The sequence below is a fragment of the Amblyomma americanum genome, chromosome 4, assembly GCF_052857255.1.
Source record: "Amblyomma americanum isolate KBUSLIRL-KWMA chromosome 4, ASM5285725v1, whole genome shotgun sequence".
Taxonomy (NCBI): Eukaryota; Metazoa; Arthropoda; class Arachnida; order Ixodida; family Ixodidae; genus Amblyomma; species Amblyomma americanum.
In genome coordinates, this window is record NC_135500.1 from 179,025,112 (window position 1) to 179,042,790 (window position 17,679).

General features: G+C 43.2%; 1 protein-coding gene across 2 annotated transcripts; it reads right to left on the minus strand.

Annotated features, from left to right (window-relative positions):
• Nucleotides 1-3,240: 3,240 nt before the first annotated feature.
• LOC144128765 (GTP-binding protein 8-like) lies at nt 3,241-12,597 on the minus strand. 2 transcript variants are annotated; one of them, XM_077662437.1, is made up of 6 exons: nt 12,239-12,597; nt 10,968-11,066; nt 8,443-8,573; nt 8,166-8,265; nt 7,900-8,021; nt 3,241-3,515 (listed from the first exon to the last, which is right to left on the minus strand). In XM_077662437.1, exons 1-6 carry the CDS (start codon nt 12,581-12,583, stop codon nt 3,407-3,409), a joined length of 906 nt encoding a protein of 301 aa, XP_077518563.1. In that variant the 5' UTR covers nt 12,584-12,597; the 3' UTR covers nt 3,241-3,406. The 2 variants fall into 2 exon arrangements, with proteins under 2 accessions (XP_077518563.1, XP_077518564.1); XM_077662438.1 differs by having other exon boundaries at nt 3,360-3,515; nt 7,905-8,021.
• Nucleotides 12,598-17,679: the final 5,082 nt, after the last annotated feature.

Sequence of the window (17,679 nt, forward strand, 5' to 3'; positions counted from 1 at the left end):
GTTAACACGACGAACACTGAAGGACTTGTACAAATGAAGCCATCAGTGAATAAAACGGGGTCCTGTGAACCAAATTGAGTGCATTAGAAACTGAGAGGTATAACATGTTTGCACATAACCACAGTACTACTAAGGCAGTGATATGTAATTACCATATATTTGCTAAAATCTGCACTGTCATGTGCGAGTGGGCCCTGTTATGAGGACTGTAACTGTGCCCTCAATACATGATCTTAGAAAGTGAACGCAAAGAAAATCCTGATATGATTACTTAGTGGGATTCATTTAGGAGGCCTACTCCTTTTATGTAATCAACTTTGTGATTTTCAAAACAGCTCAAGCACTAAAGAATAGTAAATGTAATGCTCCAACAATGGCAGCCTCAGCTATAAAATCTGCAAATTTAATGTACTCAGTAACAAGATATCTTTGTTTATTTGCATCCTCATTCTGCTATTTTTAAATTTCATTTCCTGAACCAGCAAATAATGTATTAAATCTGGGTCACCAGTAACCGTTTGGATTGGATGCAATCCACCAAAAAGAAGTACTATATGATGAGAAATCAACACACAATTTGATGACCATATAATGCAAATAAAAATTGGTCCAATGTTAAGCAAATGTGCAATAATGGTCATAATAATAAGTACAGGAATATAAGTGAATGACATAAATGCCACCACAGAAAGTTGTGCAAACTAACATGAACCGATCTCCAGTCTTTTCCACAAAGCTCAGTGTAAGCACCTGTTGTTATCTGCCAGCATGAGCTGCTATCCACAAGCATAAGCTATCCATAAGCATAAGTATAAGCTGACTCTTAGTACCTGATCATACAGTTTCAGCCTTCCTGCTTTCTGCATGTTTCTACACTAGAATGGAACAAGCTGCTTTAAGAAATATACAAGGCACGACGATATGTCTCTAGCCTAGATGGGTAAAAGATATTAGCATTATTAAGTAGCAAACTACAAGCACAGCTTTTCCTCACAGCGCCCGATAAGCCTGACTTTCCTTATGAAGCTCTGCGTGGAGATGACAGCTGCAAACGTCAATCACAATAACTATAGTAGGATACAACTTAAAAAAAAAACAGCAGTTGTTAACACTGGGCCACGATTCACGGCGTACTGTATTACTCCGCTGGCCAGTCACAAAAGTAAACGAAATCAGCTGTTTAGTGTTTGACTTTATTAAACAAGCCAGGTATCAAAATTCTAGGGCTTATAACTTTTTCTCGTGATTAGCTTCTTGTTTAGGTGACGAGAGAAGTTTTAAAAATGGACTACTTTTTTGTCGTGGAGAAATTCTGTGTACCGGTCCTAAATGTGGGCGGAGCTTCACTGCTGACTTAAGTTGTATCCGACTATAGTTTCTCCAATGAGGACAAGAATAGAACACAAGTCCTCATTGTACTGCACTGTACACATTATAGGAATTAAGCCACACAGAAAGCTGTCTTCCTAGAATTAATTCTGATAGCTTCACACTTTTTCTACACTTACCTGATATCTTCAACTTCACACAATCTGAATTTTGAATTGTTACACACCACTGAAAATGCCTGAATGGGAAACGTTCTGTCAGTGCTGAGTGCTGTATTGGGTTTTATGGCACATTAATGGCTATCATGCGCCAAAAACGGTAAATACGCTTGTTTGTAGGAGCAGCGGGAATAAAAGTTCAATATGTTGCAGTTTGTTCAAATATATGTGCATATTTAATGAATCTAAAGACTTTTTCGGTCTGAGATTTTTCCGAGCAACAAAGCTGGAGTGGTAAGGTATGTGTTCTTTGTAAAATTGCGGATTTTAGCATTTTTTGCAGAAACTGTGTATTTCACAATACACGGTGCATTCTGGGCAGTGGGTGAAAACTGTTTAAAAACAAGCATACATTGGAGACACTGGCACGATCCGGTTCCAAGAAGCGAGTACCATGCCTGTGGCGAGGCAAGTATGTGCATGAGGGCTGCCACCACCTGTAGTAGCTTGCGCCTGTCGCTAACGTGAACTGCGCTTGCGCAGGAGGGGCTGGCGGTTTGTTTTCAACAAGGGTATTAAACTAGTAGAGCTGGACGAGGATTGTGAACATGTGCAGACCGGTCGTAAAAAAGGAGGATTGTGTGTCAGCAGTGCCAGATAACAGAATGATGGGAATGTGATTTAATTTAATTACCTGGATTGCCTTTAAATGTAGAATATGGTAACAAACAAAGTTCTGATAATGACTTGGTATGCTTATTACTCCTCTTCTCAAGCAAGCTGTGGCTTTGGCAGCAACGTGCTCACACTCCATGTATAGGAGGAGTCACGATACTGGTGCCTGTTGAAACCAATATTATTGTATTTGCATGAATATATGGTGTGAGCTTTTTTTCCTTAAATCACCTCTTCAGAAAGCACATTGTCATATCTGGAACCAGCTACGAACACAGCGCCAATTTGTTTTCCTACGAGGCTCCAGAACTGCGAAAAAAGGCCAACTTCTCGATGACCTTGGCCCATCGAGGCAAAGCACGCAGCATGCACTGGCCAAAACGAGTAGCTACATAGGTGCAAAGGAAACAGGGCTGGCAGATCAGAATGAAGAGCAGCGAAAGAGCTTAGAGAAATAGAGCACGAAAAAATTGGGCGAATGGGCAGAGAACTGTGCAGCACAGAATGATGAAGCAGCAAGGCAGGAGGCATCAGCATGGTGGCCGATGCTGTGCGAAAGACGCATGCTTTAATGCACTGGAGGCTTCCCGCAGAATACTGCAGATTCTGTTCCCAATTCGTGGAATTAAAGTCTTCCGTCGCAGAAAATTAGGGCCTTAATTATGTGCAATACGTTTGTCAATAATGCTCTTAGATGTAGTGAGTGCGAATGATGTGTTTAAAAAAAAATTGTTTTCCAGGGAATAACAAAGCTTAGGCATATAAGAAATTGTTTTCCAGGGAATAACAAAGCTTAGGCATATAAGAAAAAATTGGTTAAAAGTTGTAATGAAATGAAAAACATCATTTGTGAAGCTTGTCTTGAGCTGAATCAGCGCATCACAGATTAATGCTAACTTTTCAACCAGCTCTGGCACAATGAAATGTTAGAATACAAATTACTGGAGGAATTTTAAGAAATTAGTGGGCAGCTGCTTACCACCCAAACACGAAACAATAACTTGCAGATCACTGCAAGTAGAAACAAGGCACGCATAGTGTAGATATGCCCAATGTGTTGAAATAAAATAGAAATAAGTCTCCTTTTGTGCAGCACCTCGAGTTCTCCAATGCTACACATAATTTTTATTAATTCTTCCTCTGCGTAATGTATATAACAGCAGATAGTGCAGCAAATGCAATTAAAATCCATTACTACACCTATTATAACACTAGGTAATGCTCCTATACAAACCGGTGTACCATCACCTATTGCGCTGTGAGGACTGTGCATATTGTGCACCTTCAACCTGAAGCCCAGCCACATGTGTTATAAATGCTTGCAGAAAAGCGATGCCTTCATGGGTGACTGAACTGCAACATAGAGAAGAAAATATTGTCAGTATAAACAAAGCAACGAAGCATTTTGAAATACTGTAAATGACTCAAGTTTTGTGAGTTGGATATTTCGTGAATTTGGCCAAAGTCATAGATGGAGAATATTACCCCACTCCTCTTCTCAGACCACCCACAGTGGCACCATACACTACCCTTCCCTTCAGCTTCTTCTAGCCATCGCTCATGCCATCGATTTATTCCCCCAATTTCCTTCCTAGCCATGTCTGGAGACTCAATGGCTGCAGTTCGTGCTCTCCAATCCTACATTTTCCCAGAAGACCTCTGCAGTGAACTTTCTGGTGCCCTCCTCTCCCATAGGTCTGACATAGTAACCGTTAAATGGAAATAAATGGAAATCAGGCCATGCTGAGATTACAGGCAATGAGCTGGTATGCAGCTTGCCCGCGACACTCTACTCTAGGCACCTGAGATCCCTTGGTCAAGTCCACCTTCCAGTGACGAAGCCAACCTCCACAAGACGCAAATCGCACAAAACTACTCATGCATTTTGGGTGGAACAGCACTGCACCCAAAATGTACCTTTACAAACTAACTACTACACTACACTTATTTGTGTGAATCCCTGCTGACACTTCTTTCCCCTGAACCAAACCTCGCCAATACTCCCATCCACATCTTTTGAAAAATTCAGCTCAACGCACTCCTCTCTCCAGCCCTATTATTCCTCTTACGGGTGCGTTCCAACCACTCCTGTCCAAACTGCCCCCACCCGTAGGCCAACCAAGAATGCTGCCTCTTCCAATGCCCCCTTGCCCTGAAATGTCCATACTTCCCGCATCCCCTGCCACCCTCCACCTGGCGTGCTTGGCCAGGGTCAGCACAGCTGGCCGACCAAGTAGCCCAGATGCATCAGGCTGAAGATTTTCTGAGTGCTTAAATTATTGCCAAATAAAGTGTTTCTCTCTCTCTCTCTCTGAAGAGTATTTTGCGAGCACAAAATTTTGTGAAACAGAGGTGGAAAGCTTCTTGCTCCTCTCAGATGTGTTTTTGGCGGCTGTGAAGGCAAGAACATAGCTCAGTGCTATTAGACGTTTTTAGCATACCGGAGACATACTACCGGAGACGTATACCGGTTTACCGGACGCCGGCTGCGCACGCGCAGTGGTTCCCCCTCACCCCAACAATGCCACTGTGCATACGCACGAGGGGTCCGGTAAACCGGTATATGTCTCCGGTAGTACGTCTCCGGTATGCTAAAAACGTCTATTGATTGTGTCCTACTTTCGTGGCAACACCCATAATAAGAACTCAGCAGAAGACAAAAAGAAAGCACACTAATGCCTACTGTCCATGACACTTTTAGACGTAATTCGAAAGCCTGCTGAATTCTGCAGTCCATACCAGGACCTAACACCCCTTTTGTTTGTAAAATGTTACTAATAACAAAAATCTGACTCACAAAAAAATATCAAAAGCTCTAGTGGCTTTTCTGCTCATGATTGGGTTTTGGGTGTTTCACACAAAGGTGAGGAACTTGACACAAGAATGAAAGGAAAAAACTACCAACGAGAAAATCATGCGATGGGTTATGAAGATTACAATTTAAACGCTTTCCTTTCAGCACTAGCAGGTTAGCCGTGCCCGTGAGGAGTGAATGCAGCGATTTCTAGAAAAGGCTTCAAGAACAAAACCCGCTAAAGAGAGGTTTCGCTGTATTTTCCACTTCTAGCAGCCGATAAGCAGATTGTGCTGATCTCAGAGAAATGCATTTTGCCATATTGTAATTAAAAAAAAAACTGCTAAAATTTTTCGCACAGCCAATTTTTTGTGAATTGCATGCAATTAATGAAACTCTGGAAAACTAGGCTTTTTTACGTATTCGAAGGCTGACAGAGTACAGGGTCAGTCATGCTGACAGAGGCAAAAGAGTAACGCAAAAACTCCCCAAAAATGCACAAGCCTCTTTATAGAATTACTATAATTTCATTATTACTGGCATATACTAAATTACAAATGGGTTCAGGATTATTTTTAAGTTTTATTTTTGCAGTACTGAGGAGCTTCAGTATGATAGAAGCAAGAAAGGTGAAGGGCAAAAAGAAAGAAAATAAAGAATAACAAAATATCCAGCAAAAGAACACACCGTATAATGCAATGTCATTGGGGCACTCCACTACGACTGACAGCACATCCGTTATCATGCATGAAAAAAAAACCAATCCTTGAACACTTCTCTCTGCCCACCGTATTTGGTGGAACTTCCACAGTAGAGTAGAATTCAATCAGGTGCACATTAATGAGTAATTACTCCCTAATTGAATACATCTGTTTGCATTAAGTAAGGAGTTAATAACTCAGGATGATGGTGCTAAAAGTTAGTTGACGGACAGTATACGGGTTTAAAGAAGGTATTCCAAACAACATCCTGTTCAGGAGGAAATAAGAACGAAGAGTAGATATCAAGTGAAAGAAAAATATATTTCTACTGCTTTTTGCCACAGCAATGACATTTACATACAGTCGAGCCCACTTTTAATGTCCGCAGTTATAACAAACACATGCTTACTATGAATGATGATGATGACAGTGAATTTTTATGGTGCAAGGACATCTGCAGCCAAAAAGTGCCATGGCACAAGGTATTTTTGTTTGTTCAAGGTGGGGTCAGAGACCTATTTTCCAAGCATTTCACCCTGTTTAAGTCGAGCATCATGCCAGGGGAAGCTTGTACCCATTGTATCACCGGTGGGTCCCCGGCGGCGCTGGGGATCGAACCCCGCACCTCCCGCATGTATTACAAACAAGGACGGTGCTACCGACAAAATATGGATTGTGGCAACAGTGCCACATTTAAGATACAACGAAGAACTGTGACCTGACTACTCGATTATAGCGAATGAGGTGGGGCCGCCAACTTGCCCCCACAGTCGATAAACTTGCGCTTCTCGCAGGCATGGACGCCGCCCGGAAAAGAGCGTGGCAATCCAAAAACCAATAAAAAGGGCGGCATTAAAACTGTTGATAACCACCGGCCAAGCAAGCCGCAGACGGGCCAGAAGGGCCACCAACTAAATCTGTTTATATGAGTCTATTGGCTTGGCAAATTGTCTAAAACAGAACGAGAAGCGTGGTGGGTGCTAGATAGGAGGAGCGTTGAAGTCAAAACTATTGCGCTCAGTCAGTGATCAATCAATTGCAGCAATCTTAGAACTGTGGATACAAGGTGCTATGCCATGCTGGCCCAGCATGTTGCGCCTACCCAATTGGTCTCTACCGTGTGCGGAGATACCCCGTGCAAGAAATGCGCTGCGCTATTTTTTGGTCGCTGAATGGGCCCAGGAACGACAGACGACACATTCTAAAACCCACATGGTGAGACGAACATGGACGTTTCGTAACGCGTCGGTGATGCACACCTGGTTGGAGCTGATATCGCCAGCTGGGATAACTTCATTGGTGCGGATGGTAATGCCGACATCGTAGTGCCATGAACTGACGAAGCCGCTGTATGCGAAGTATGCGCACTTTCCAACTACTGGAATCTGAAGCATACGATAATGAGCAGGCTGACCTGGCACTAGCGGCAGTGTACAGTTGAACGGCGGTTAGTTATATCATGTCTCCAAAAGCAGATCATCGGTAGCAAGGATCTTGGCGAAGAATACGTGACTGTGTTGGAGATACGCGAAAGCAGCGTCAAGGGTCTCGAGTGGAGAAGCAGGTGCGACAGAGTAGCAGGCGTGCCCGAAACATTGTTTAAAGAAAGCGTGCCTGCTTTGTCTGAATCAGTATTTTTGGTCGTAATACAAAACGTCCACTTACTACGAACTTAGGATACAATGAACACTATCTGTGCAACCGTCAGGTTCATTATAAATGGGCTCGACTGTAAATGAATATGAAGTGACTGAAATCTGCTTTCATTTCTTTAGGAGAAGGAATCAGAATAACAATTGGTTATCAAGAGAGGAAAGGCACAGTATGTGTCTCAGTGTTGGCGGACACCTGAATCGCATTGTGGGGAAGGGATGAAGAGGGCAGGTAAAGAAGGAAGAGAAACAAAGGCACTGTAGCATTGTAGAGCGGATAGCTACAAATTAATTTCGGCCACCTGGGGTTTTTTAATGAAAGCTGACATCGCACAATAGAGGACAGCTACGGATTAACTTCGACCAACTGGGCTTCTTTAACATGTGCTGACACCACACAACCCATGGGTGCCTTTTGTGTTTTGCCTCCACCAAAATAAGGCGGCCGTGACCGGGACCAAGCCCACATTCTGAGGCTCAGCATCCGATAATATCTTAATAACTGAGCAGCTGAGCAAGTGCAAACTGGAATTACTTAACAAAAACTTTCACAAGCATGCCAGGAACAAATCTGAAATAATAATGTTTACCTGACCAGAAAAGGCTGAGGAAAGCATAGTGCTGACATGTAGCGATCTCGTAGTTCCTGAATGAACATCAGGTTCTTGAGTATGACAGAGTCTTTGGCCTTGTCAATTTTTGTTAGAACCAACTGCCAGAAAGATATCAATCATCAGGTGTAGCACAGACTACCATGCTGGTCAAAACAGCAGGCAATGTAAAATCAAACAGATGATCCATTTGCATGCAATTACCATCGGTTTTGCCACAAGACGAAAACAGAGTTAATACTCACAGCATATGGTGCCCTGAGAGTCTCCAGCATTTCTATGCCATCTTGGTCATAGTCTTGAAAACCTTGTCCAGCATCTATCACAAGAAGCGTCCTCTTCAAGCTGGAAAACCAGGATACAGTACAACAAAATAATAAAGGAAACAAATGTCGACCGGAAAAACCTACTTCATCTGAGATCTACAAAGATTCTCTTAAAGTTAGCAGCCTAAAGCTGTGAAGTGCACACAGCAAGCAGCTTCAGCTCTATAAAAATGACATGGACCTTTAACAAGCTTACTTTTTGCGACCAGAGAGGAATTGCGATGAAAACATGGCAAAGTCTTTTGGCTGTCTGAAACCATAGCCAGGCATGTCGACCAGACACAACTTCTTTCCAATACCAAAAAAGTTTAGTGTTTTTGTGTGGCCCTGAAATAAAAAAGTCCTGTTACTTTGAAAACACACAGAGCAAGGTGTATAAACCACAAACAGTAGAGCAAGGGCATTGTACAGAACCTGCTTTTTAGAACTAGCTTGACCCAATTAGCTCAAGCTCATGGCTTTATCGATTAAGCCAAAGTTTCAGTATTCCCTTTTATGTGACTCAAGAAAAGAATATTGACTGTTTTTCAGACAGGCAAAGCCTACGCGGTGCTCAAAAGTGGACCAAGCTTAATGATGAAGCCAAGGAAGTGATGCACTTCAATGAAAAACAGATGCAAAACAATAAACACGCCAGCATGCTAAAGATGGTTCTATTTATGTTTAATGCATAAAAATTTCTGAAATGAACGGTGATTGGTTTTAGTTCGGTTTTGTATAGGCTTAACGTCCCAAAGCGACTCAGGCTATTAGAGATGCTGTAGTGGAGGGCTCCAGATAATTTCGACCACAAGGGGTTCCTTACAGTGCACTAACATCACACAGTACATGGGACTCTAGAATTTCATTTCCATCAAAATGTGACCATTGCAGCCAGGATCGCACCCGTGTCTTTCGGGTCAGCAGCCGAACACCATAACCCCTAAACCATCGCAGCAGCCTATAAAGGGTGATAAAAGCAGCCATGTGCACACTATGGCGATTCCCATTCCTCTACTTCTTTGTTACCCTTTGAAATAAACCTTACTGGAAAGTATACACACTAAGTGATATACAACAACCACATGATTATGCACTTTGCTTGTCTTGAGGCAATAATACATTTTAAGGGCTTCATTCTCAAATCTCCTTGTCTGCAAATTTTTGTCCATCTACACCATGAGAAGGCTTGAAAAAGTAAAATGATGGTGATTAATTTTCTATGCCGCAAGGGTGTCTGTGGCCAAAGAGTGCCATGGCACAAGGTTTCTTCTTTTACTCAAGGTGGGGCCAGAGACCTATTTCCCAAGGACTACACCCTAAAGAAGCAGAGCACAAAGCTTGTACCCATTGTGTCACTGGTGGGCATCCGGTGGCAAAAATATAAAACACATTGAAGAAAAGCGTACATTTAAGTGGGATTAGAGCTCATGCCTCTTGGGTGCCAGACTGACACCTCTAACCACTTGGCCATCTCTGCAAGGTTGCTGGGTAAGTCTGCAGCTGGTATTTCTATCTACATGAACCATTGATGACTAAGTTGTCACTCTACAGATGGGCACTGTCAAAATTCAAGTAAACAGGGTAGGCAGAGAAGATGAGAGACAAAAAAGATAAAAAGAAGAATACAAGGAAGGCAGATTTGGTTAAATTAAATATAGATGAATTACGCAGATAGAAGAAGAGGACAACAAAGCAGCAGGCACAAAGTTTGTGCACTGCCAAGCAGATGGTGGAATTAATTGGAATGAGGACGGCGACGCTCTTGCCCTTGCTCTGGAGGGTGTTCTGACCTGGGGCTGATGCATTACCACATAGCAGGGAAGAGGCTCTGCTTGCTTTGCATTAGACCCATGGCACCATAACATGCTTCTTTGTGTGCTTCTTGTTATGCTTCTTTGTTATGCATTCTCTGCACCACCTGGGCGTGCAATTGTGGCCTGTCTTGCATGTGCTCGTGTATCCTGGTTGTTCTCTTGTTTTCTTAATTGATATAGCTTTTTTTGTGTGTTTGGATGTCTCGTCGCATGCATTAAATGTCTGCGCTTGTGTCAACACTTGTATTTTCAATCCTTTTAGGCCTTACCTGAAGTGTGTGACACCACCAGAAGGAAAATTAAAAAAAAAAAGGAAACAGATGCTTGCACGAAAACGCCAAGTACAGGTGAGGAGTTTAAGTAGATGTGACATAGATGCTAAGCCACCATTGTTGTCACTTGAGCGCTTACCACTGACGTAACGAAATGAGTGCATAAATCTTTGTTTAATGACACTATCTGCTATACATGCATGACGACAAAACACAGCACAGCATGCATGCATGCATGCATTCCTGCAGTAGGGTAATCCAGGCCTCGCACAGATTATGCTGCAACTTTAGTTTCAACAAAGAACAAGGTTACACAAGGTGCCTGACCCTCAAGACAAAATTATGAGTATATATGTAGCAAACCTGCTGTAAAATGCATGTGTAAAGTTTTAATGACAGCAAAATCAAGATCTGCCTTCTGGATGGACATAGTAACAGTGACAACAAACCCCGCTGTAATTCATCGTGTCTTCACAAGTATGCTTGGTAAGAGTGTGTGCGCTTTGACAAGAGATGGCATGGCTGGGAGAAATGAGGGAACATTTTTTAGAAGATCTAATATTCTCCTGGTAGCACACAAATAAATGAGTTGTACGAATCATGAGTCACAACTACGGCGTAATTATCAGCACCTGCATTCAAAAGAATCTTACTGGAGTTTTGGAGACTTTCACGACCACTTCAGGAGATTGAGAAAACATGGCTCTTAGAAGTGATGACTTTCCAACATTGCTAATGCCCATCACAGCGATCTGTAAATAAAAAATTGAAATATGCACTGTCAGTTTTCCAACAAACGCTAGAAGAAAGCATGCCGACTTCATTTTGAAGCATTAAGCGGCGCAAAAAACGAGGATGACGAAGAAACAGAGACATGACAGGAGCAGGTTACCAATTTTAGGTCCAATTAAAATGTTATCTCTTGTTGTATCTGAAGGTACGGCAACATTTGTGCTGTCATCTCTGTTTCTTTGGCGTCCTCATTTTTTCTGCTGCTTAATGTTGCAAGATGAATAACTGACTAGCCCTCACCAAGATATTAATAGTGATTTCATTTCGTCACGCGATTTCTTAAGCGTGCCGTATGCAGCCCTTTAATGCACAACTACGTTTGGCCTCCTAAAGCACTAAAACAGACTCAAGTATAAACATAGAGTGGTGCAATTTGTTGCTAAAAGTTTTATGAAACGTGGGTAAGTGATGAATCTGAACTTCTGCGGAGCTGTTTCGATCGCATTCCTTACCCCTGTCTGCTCACACAAGACTGAAGTCTGCATGCCTAGACCGCACGGAAGGTCCGATCTTTGGAAGTGACAACTTGCAGATAATCGAGTGCCCTCTACAATTTTCCAACCAAAAACCCTCGTTTGCAGACAGCAATCTTGCATTCTTGTTCAAAAAGGGAGAGGGAGGGAAGTTGTTGAAAGGACACAATAAAGCAGGCGTGCGAACGCGAGAAGCGGGCCGAGACAGGTACTCGTAAAGGGAGTGCATCACTATAACCTTTCGACAACTTTCCTTTAGACTCTATCTCGAAAGCTGGTGGTGAGCGTCAGAGCTTCAAGTTCATGCATATTAGGGAGCAGGCCCCTCAACTTTCCGAAGGAGTATACAGTGAAGGGCGACTGACTCATTTCCCCTCGCGCTAACCATTTCAGTCAGAAGGGCAGGAAGTGAACACGCGGTCTGTGAACGAGGGATTTTGGTTGGAAAACATCTTCCTGTAAGTCAGCCTTCCTGCAATTCTGCAAGCTGTTTTTTGTAAGCGTCATTTTTTTTTCTTCGTCAGAGAAAACAAAAATATTTTGCGAACATTCCGTTTTGTAAACTTTCGGCGTCGATAGTAACCAAACGAAACAACTTCTCTGCCCTGCGGCTGTCAAACTTCTGCATTTTTGTAACGATAGTTTCAGCAGCTTGTTACCTCCGGCATGTTGTGTTGAGGGTACTGATCAGGACGCACAGCAGAAGTTATAAAAGACAGTGCATGGCTCGGGCTGCTGACGAAGAGGGACTCGGCCTTCATCATTTCGTTGACACTGGGGACGAAAGGCGCTTCATTTTCATGAAAAAGCGGTACTTGCAGATGTTTTTGCAATTCAGTGCACCTGTTGACGTACTGAATGTTTGTTTTCTTAGGGACTACTTTTGCAGAGTAAGGGCGACAAATTTTAACTACGCACGAACGAGTGATTCCGTTCAGCACCATGTTTCTGCAACCACCAAAACGCATCAAAGCCCATGCCAAAAGCTGCGTGGGCGCGGCCATGTTGAATGAGTTGCCAGACTAATTATCTTCTTTGGTGGTTCTGGCAGGGCTTCTATTTTTGCGAAAGATAAAACATTGAAAAATGGTTTTTGAGGAAAGGAACTGGCGCAGTAATTGTCTCACATCTCCGCTGACACCTGAACCGCGCCGTAAGGGAATGGATAAAGGAGGGAATAAGAGAGAAAGGCAGAAAGAGGTGCCGCAGTGGAGGGCTCCGGAATAATTTGACCACCTGAGGATCTTTATCGCACAGCACAAGGACGCCTTGCCTTTTGCGTTTCGCCTCCATCGAAACGCGAGAGCCGCAGTAGGCTTCGAACCCGGGTACTCGGTATCACATCGGTGGGTACCATGGTGGATACATTTTGCAATCTAGAGATGGCCGCGCCCCTCAACGTCCTTTCAAGTTTCAAGTTTCAGTTACTGTTTCGGGTTCGAACTTTCCGGGTTCGAACCCGACCGCGGCGTCTGCGTTTTTATGGAGGAAAAACGCTAAGGCGCCCGTGTGCTGTGCGATGTCAGTGCACGTTAAAGGTCCCCAGGTGGTCGAAATTATTCCGGAGCCCACCACTACGGCACCTCTTCCTTCCTTTCTTCTTTCACTTCCTCCTTTATCTCTTTCCTTACGGCGCGGTTCAGGTGTCTAACGATATATGAGACAGACACTGTGCCAATTCCTTTCTTCCAAAACCAATTATTATTATTATTATTAGTTACTGTTTCAGTAGTTTCAGTTTCACAGCTCCGCTCAGTGGCGGTCGCGGGAAGTGGCGCTGTAGTCGAGCGTGTCTACATCGTCTGCTGTCGCGGGAGTTTCGTCCGCTGCAGTAACGACAAGCTAGTCGGGTCTTCAAGTTGGTCTTTGCGTGGATGGTGCTCGTAATGATAGTAAAAACTTCTTTGTGGTGCAGTCTGCCCACTTGTTGACTACAAGCGAATGTTAAATATGCCATCCGGCTTTGCACGCTGCTGCACAAGTGGCAAAAGACACGACGCCACTTCATTTTCTACCACCGCCTCCCGATGACAGCCAGTTTAAAAGCTGTGAACAAATTTTGCGTCGCAAGAACAGCTGTCTCGCACGCCTAAAGTATGCGAGAATCATTTTGATGATGTCGATATTATCAAGGACTGCAAGTACATTGTCAACGGACAAGAGATGCGAATTACATGCCTTGCGGATCTCAAAACCAAAAAATGTCACCCAAAAAGCGTGCTTTCAAGCAGGCTTACTAGTCCGAGATCCTTACACCGACGTACGTCGTCATCAAGCGAGCCTTTTAGTACACACTCATTCCGAATGAATTGGTTCCACTTTCCTGCTCTGTCCCACCAGTATTACATCTGCACTGACACTTGGTGGCCTTACGACTCTGAGACTACCCTCTATGGGCTGGCGACATGAAGCTATACACGATGAAAAAAAAAAACAAGGAAGGTGTGTGAAGTTTTATACTCCACAAAGCTATAGCTTCAGGCCTCGTGTAATAATTCCGAAGGCTGTTGTCAAGGGTGGTAGCTGCGTCGTGAATGGCTACAATTGTTGTACAAGCAGCTGTTGAAAACTTCACCATCTGTCGCCAACCTTAAGAGAACCCCCATGGAAGCAGGAGGCTAAAATAAGTTGGGAGCAGAAAACGTAGACATTGTTTGCACGTAACGGCCCCACTCCTCGCACGTTACGCTTCTCCGTAGCCTCCCTGTACGGGAGAGTGCTCGTTCGTCGGGAGGGCGCGTGATGGCGCTACCGGCATCACTGCTGCGAAAGCTCGCAGTTGTGGTTCGCCGTCGCCGCAGATAATGGAGATTCCCGATTAATTTTGACCGTATCAGGCAAGTACCCTACACTCCAAACGTAATAAAAAACAAAACTGACCGCCAAATGCCACCTCTGTGTGAAATTTGAGGCCGAAGATTCGGGCAGTTAGGCCGAGACCATTTTGCCCCCGATTCTCTCTTATTGGCGCGCAACTGTCGGTGTCTGGGCAGGTGTAAAGACAAATCTTGATGAACAGTAAAGACAAATCTTGATGAACAGGCGGCGAAGTCAGGAAATATTCATCACATACAACTGCAGCGTTACCCACGTAGAAGAAAAAAGAGCACGGTGCTGGCACTGTAGTCAAAGGCAAAGAGCACTGGTTAATTATCTCCTACCTTTGCAGCGCCTGGCGTTCATGTCATCAGCATGTGGCATGATATAGTGCACAGCTCGATTCTTGTACATTGAAACAGTCCTGTCCTTACATCCGATTCATGTGAAGTGCTGTAACCGACGGAACGAACACAGTGAAAAACTAAAGGGCTTGGATGGCATGGCACACACAGCATGTAAGAAGGCGAAGGTACGGAGAGCAGCTTGACTTGTCCTAAAAACCCGTTCATGGCGGTAGCAGGACAGGGATAACAGGGCTTAGAGAAAAACAAATTAAAAGTAAAGCAACGCAAAGAAAGCAGAACGAACACAAAAAATATCAAGCAAGTTAAATGAACTGACGAAAATAGCAGTTAAATAATAGTAATATAGATAGCACTCAAATAAATCACGGAATACAGACTAATAACAAGGGACTTTCATAGCAGTTATGCAGCAAAACTATAGATGTTGACATACCTCTCAAATAATTAAATCGACGGAAACAACAAAATTAGCACCAAAAACATTGTAAAGAGCAGATAATGCACAAAGGGAAATATTAACATTCTTAGAGTATCCACAGGACAGGCAATGTGTAGGCAATAATTTGCTTTCCATAATTAGTGCGTGGTTGCGTTACATACCAATACTCGGGAGATCGTGTTTGTTAATGAAATACATTTTGCTTTCGATTGGCTATTGAATAAATATGAAGATTATTCGATTTACACTCCTTAACATATGTAAGTGATAATGTGTAATTGTACAGATTGTGCACTTTATATATTCTAAGCTCTTGAAACAGAGGTTAACTTGGAGAATTATATGACACATCACGTACCGTGCGGGCAAGCTTTTTCTGAAGCATAAATAGCCGATATATGTTAGTGGCAGATATAGTAGCCCGGACTCGGCAAAATTTATTCAGGTGACTCATAAAAAGAGACTTGTATACAAGCAGATTAGTCCTACTAACTGTGATAATTTAATGGCAAGTAAAAGGGCATGGCTATTCCATAACATATCGTGATCAGAAAGGATCCCCAAGTTCAATTTTTGCTGCGTTAAGTGTGACGCCACCAGGCAATGTAGTATTTTAGTTCTTGACTTGGAACAGTATAGCTTTTGTTTTAGTTGTGTTGATTATGGGATCGTTTACGATGGACCATGCGTGAATTTTATCTAGGACAGAATTTGCACTACTTAAAAATTTTGAGGTATCATGAGAAGAAAACAGTAGGGTGGCGTTATCGGAGCATATTATTTAGTGTCATGGTCAACGCTAACTATCATTAACTTAAAATGTTGAAAATGAGGAGGCCAAATATGCTCCCCTGCGGCACTCCAATGTTTATGTTCTTTATGTGAGAATAAATATTATTAGTACATGTAATTAAGCTCTGGAGCACATATATGATGTAATTAATTTCAGGGCAAGGCCGCGAATTCCACGATGGGATATTTTCTTTAGTAGAATATTGTGATAAATGCAGTCAAAGGCTTTCGAAAAAAAAACAAACTTAATACTGCAAGGATAAGCAAGCATTTTCCAGTATTCCCCAGGATAAATTATTTTTGTTCTTCTAAAACTGTTGCAATAAAACTGGGGTTTTATTACTTTCTCTGTGGAGGGCTATGGTGACTGTGCAGCCATTATAGATCTTTTCCAGTACTTCTACATATGCCTCTTTTACACCCTGGTTCTGTAATGTCTTCATGCCTGCTGAGGTTTCGACTCAGTCAAATGCTTTATCGTAATCTGTGAAGGCTATATATACATATAGGGGCTGGTTACATTCTGCCCATTTCCGTATCACATGATTATCGCATATTGTCGAGTAGCCTTTACGAAAGCCAGCCTGGTCCTTTAGTTTATTGAAGTCTATAAGGTTGCTTTGATCCTATTAGCGATCACCTTAGCAAATACCGTGTAGACAGCGGGCAGTGAGCTGATCGCTCTTGAATTTTTCAAGTCCTTGACGTCCCCTTTCTTATGGATTAAGATAACGTTAGCGTTCCTTCAAGATGCCGATAATATGCACAAGGCGATGAGGCGTTGCGTATTCAGGGTGGCCAAATTTTCTAGCGCAATCTTCCCACCGTCCTTCAACAGATCTGCAGTTATCTGACATTCACCAGCTGCACCAGCTGTATTCTCCCTTCGCCGCAGCAGGCTCCTGGCTCCGACCAGAACTGACGCAACGATACTCCGGGATTGAACCAGCTGCTCCGCAGGCAGGTGCAGCGGGTGCCTACCGTGATGGTGACTCAAAGGTGATGCTGAGTTGCATCAGTCAACTTCGTGGCGGTTCGCGCCCATCCCGGGAACGTCCGGGGCGCATTGCCGACGCTCATACGGCAGAGAAATGTGTTCATGCTGCTCCGGTTAGCACGGAGCCTGGCATCATCAGGCGGACAACAAAGGGAACTTCGGTTGTACATGTTTTGGCACAACGATTTCCTGCATGCGTGAAAGGCATCGACGTCTAGATGCCTTGCCTACGCTTGTTCGAAAACCTTTCAGAGTTCAAACAGATGGAGACGAATTTTTAAAGCCCTCTTGGGTGACAAATAAAAATGATTTTTGTAGATTCTACGGATACAGTAACTTTTTTTTTCCTGCGGCTTTAACTAGAGCTGGGCCGGTCTTTTCTTTGCTTAATGAAATGTGTATTTTTTTCTAAAAAAGGAAAATTATATAAAAAATGACATCTTCATAGCATGGTTACCAGGCCAGCGCGTCCACGGCACGTGCACGTCGTGCTGTAGCCGAGTGCTGGAACTCTACACCATGGTGGTACGTACCCAACAATTCTGGACAAAAACATTTTTTAGAGGGAAACCTTTTATGAACGCACTTAATTCATATAATGTAAGATTTAACTGCAAATCCGCAGATCAACCGACGACAATTATGCATTTCTTTGCTATTAACGTTTTTGCTATCGTCAAATGCTTT

Excerpts from the sequence above, each read along its gene's own strand:
- LOC144128765 (XM_077662437.1), bottom strand. The coding sequence starts at position 12,583 with ATGGCCGCGCCCACGCAGCTTTTGGCATGGGCTTTGATGCGTTTTGGT. Across the intron at positions 8,574-10,967 it reads TGAAAGTCTCCAAAACTCCA|GGCCACACAAAAACACTAAA; the intron begins GTAAGATTCTTT and ends TTTTTATTTCAG. Across the intron at positions 8,022-8,165 it reads CTCTCAGGGCACCATATGCT|TTGGTTCTAACAAAAATTGA; the intron begins GTGAGTATTAAC and ends TCTTTCTGGCAG.